Below are 3,834 nucleotides of genomic sequence, written 5' to 3'. Positions count from 1 at the left end.
GGAAGCCTCTTGAGTAAACGCCGGTGTCGATGATCAGACCCCAGAGAAGGCTGCGAATGGTTTTCTCTCTCAAAGCCAGACGCGCCTCCCGTTCGGTCACGTTGAAGCTGACGTTGATGAGCTGCAAGAGCAGCAGGTGCAGCAAACCTCCTGTCACAACACAGCTGTACCAGGCACAGGTGAAACACAGAGCAGAACTGATGAATAGAAAGAAGGAGACAAATAGGTTCATTTTATTATTATTATTATACGTTATATTATTAATACTCTAAATACTAAAAATGCCGTTATGAACAGTCATACTGAAGCTGTGTGAACTTGAGGATCAAAACTAATTTAACTAAAATTACTTAAACTGAAATTAAATTATAGCTAAATAGAATAAAAAACATATATATATATATATACACACACACACAGTATATACAAGTTTTATCTTAAAACAAGGAAAAAAATATTTAAACTCAGGTAGAAACTGCAAACAAGAGATAATGACTGGCTAGCAGTTGTGTAGGTCTCCAAGGACAGGAAATGCCTAGGTTTACTTTAGTGTAATGAGCACTGATGGAGTTGTGTCTTATCTAGATGAGGTCTGCAGGCAGAGCAAGAGGGGGTTTTCTGGGCCCGTCTGTCTACTTGCAAAGCCAGATGTGTGGGCTGTATGAGTAGTTGTAATTGAAAAGTAGTTGGTAGAAAGTGTGTGTGTGAAATTAAAAGATAATTCAAAATATGAATAAATAATCATATATAAATAATACTAAAATAGTGCACTGCAGCCCACAACCTCTGTCTTAAAGGAATAGTACACCCTAAAATGTGTTCAGTATAACCATTCAGCTTTTCGCTTTACAAGATATTAATTGATGGACTGGAGTCATGCTGATTATTCGTGGATTATTGTGATGTTTTTATCAGCTGTTTGGACTCTTTCTGACGGCACCCATTCACTGCAGAGGATCTGTGTGAACAAGTAATGTAATGCTAAATTTCTCCAAATCTGTTCCAATGAAGAAACAAACTCATCTACATCTTGGACAGCCTGAGGGTGAGTACATTTACGGCAAATTTTGGTTTATAGGTGAACTATTCCTTTAACCAGCGACATAAGTTTTGGGCAGGACTTTGTGTTTGTGTGAAGAATGGCAGATGATGTTTGGGAAAGACTAATTTTTGTTCAGTTCGTTCACTTAACCCTCAACAATTCTGCTGAATACTGATATGGTGCATTTGAAGCAGCAAAGTGACTTTTTTATGAATAACTAATGAACTGGAAGGAACAGAGGTGTAAAGAAAGGTCTGGCAAGAGGGTCAGAACCAACTGAATTAAATAGAACAGAAAGCATTTCTGTGAGTTTGTATATTTGGATCCAAACCTGAACTGGTTGTAGACGTCAGGACAGTAGAACAGTGCAGTCATTACATTCTGGTCAGAACACGCGCTTCGAAGAACCAAACTGATCCCGTACAGCGATGTCAGCAGAAAGAAAACAAGTGTCAGAAGGAAATTGCGGTGATTGTCCTGCCCCACACAGCTGTTGATCCTAACGCAAACCAAAACGACAAACAAGACACTGAACTGAGACCTGGAGATTATTTTCACATATCACTTACACGGAGTAAGAAGAATGCAGAGGGTGAGATCACCTCACTGGCTCCAGTACACATATGTTTACATGAAGAACAAGACATTTTACAGCTGCGCTGAACACACAAAAAAGTTTGATCACTGCATATTAATCCATAACATAATAAATGGACTAGAATGTTCTGAGATTACCTGGATTTCCAACATAACAATGAGCATATTCAGTGCATAGCACACGAGCTAACCCAACTGATACAGGAATTCTGGTAACTGTGCACTCTTTGATTTCATTAAGGATTACATTCTTTGTTTTGTTTCTGGGAAAGTAAAATTATAAGAGTATGCAGGTAAGACTTCACCATGCAGTATACAATTTCTAATATTAGATGCTAAAGATGGGTCAATAACTAAAGCAAAATGCTGGTAATGCTAATGTGCACATTTACATAAAAATTAAGTATATTTGATGGGCATGAAAAATATTGCATGAAAATTAGCCCTATTCTAGCAACATTAATGTTTTTTGCATTTTTTTAATCAATTCAAATATTCTCCCAAAATCTCATTACGTTTTATTATTTACTTGATGAATCTTGTTGGATTTTCAGTACTGTAGCTATATATAAAATAATACATTTTACAAAAACATAAAAATTAATATTTAAAGTATATATATATGTATATTATATAATATTTTTTATGTATTTATGCTGTGTGTGTAATATATATATAAAATACAAAAACATGAAAATTTATATTTAAAGTATATTATATATATTATGTATATTATATAATATTTTTTATGTATTTATGCTGTGTGTGTAATATATATATAAAATACAAAAACATGAAAATTTATATTTAAAGTATATTATATATATTGGTGATTTAAACAGAAATTATTATTTGAACAGAGAATGCAGTCATAAAAGTGAAATGGATTCCTAAAAATCAAAATTGTCATCAAATTCAAATGTTAAAGCAAAATTATTTGTGCAAATTTATAATCATTTACATATATATATATATACTATTATATTTATATAGTATATATATATATATATATAGTGTGTACAATTTCCATTAAAATATTTCACAATCCAAAACATTTTTGAGTGAAATATGATCCAAACATAATACTGACATAATAATGACTGAGACCCTCTTGAATAAGCAGTGCTTTTTAAATAAACCCACCCACCAGACAGTGGTGGTCCAGACGCAGGATGCAGACCCCACCGATCCTGCAGTGTCCCGCTCTCGGGGGCCGCACCACTTTGCATACTGCGCACCAGTTCCTCCTCTGAACACTCTGCTGTGCTGTCCCAGATTCACCAGTTTGTTCATGATTGGCTATCACCACCTGGTGCTGTGCTCCATTTAGATAGGCGGCATCTACGTCAGACGGAGGTTTGTGATAGGTCACTGTACTATGAGTGTCAGTTGGACGAGGCCTGACGTAGCCCGGCCCCCTCTTAGTGATTATGAGGAAAATTACCGTAAGAGCAACACCCACTGTCACAGCGGCCAACTGAAGATGATTCACACCACCACGAGGAACGACTTCGGTGATGAAGAGGTAGAACATGTAGAAGAGGGAGAAGAGTGCGAGGCTGAGGAAGAATAACGTGCGTCCTTTCTTTCGGTGAGTGTAATAGTAGTACCAAAGGACCAAGACGGACACTGCAGTTAGCACTAAAATACCCAGCAGGTAGTGCAAAGCTGCAATGTGCAAAAAAACAGGAAGCAGAATAAGAGGAGGGATCACTGATATATCAACTTGTCTGGCTCCAGATATCCAGGGCACTCGTAGACGATCATTGAACGTGGCCATAACCCGAGACAGAGAGTCTGGATTTTGAGGCTTCTTCTTCATCCATCTGGAAAATAACAAATTCAATCATTTATTTATTTATTTAGTCATTTAGCAGACGCTTTTATCCAAAGCGACTTACAAATGAGGACAACAAAAGCAATCAATTGTAGCATTAAAACAACTAAAAACAGATCCAAAACTAAAAGCTAAAACTTTATAAATACTACTTATACACATTTTCAAAATAAAGAAATTAAATAAAAATGACAAATGAATACAACAAAATTTCAAAACTTAACATTTAAATGAAAAACAAAAAATAAAGCTAAAAACAATTCAAAATATTAAAGAACAAAAGGTATAAGAGTATAATAACGATTCTAACATAACACTAAGCCAAACACCAAAAAAACAACTACATATATGTGTATGT

At 35.4% G+C, this 3,834-nt stretch overlaps 1 protein-coding gene across 1 annotated transcript in view; it reads right to left on the bottom strand.

The window, feature by feature from the left end:
- The window catches only part of LOC107733028 (palmitoyltransferase ZDHHC23-like), a 13,788-nt gene that overhangs the window by 3,857 nt on the left and 6,097 nt on the right, over window positions 1–3,834 (bottom strand). Inside the window, exons 3-5 of the mRNA XM_016544540.1 lie at window positions 2,779–3,465; window positions 1,374–1,541; window positions 1–197 (exon numbers count right to left, since the gene is read on the bottom strand). The exon at window positions 1–197 is cut by the window's left edge and continues 1 nt beyond it. Coding sequence (XP_016400026.1) covers window positions 1–197; window positions 1,374–1,541; window positions 2,779–3,465 — 1,052 coding nt within the window. The remainder of the gene's footprint in view (window positions 198–1,373; window positions 1,542–2,778; window positions 3,466–3,834) is intronic.

Source organism: Sinocyclocheilus rhinocerous, unplaced genomic scaffold, assembly GCF_001515625.1.
Source record: "Sinocyclocheilus rhinocerous isolate Xijiao unplaced genomic scaffold, SAMN03320098_v1.1 scaffold1245, whole genome shotgun sequence".
Taxonomy (NCBI): Eukaryota; Metazoa; Chordata; class Actinopteri; order Cypriniformes; family Cyprinidae; genus Sinocyclocheilus; species Sinocyclocheilus rhinocerous.
This window is presented reverse-complemented; position numbering and strand designations above follow the sequence as displayed.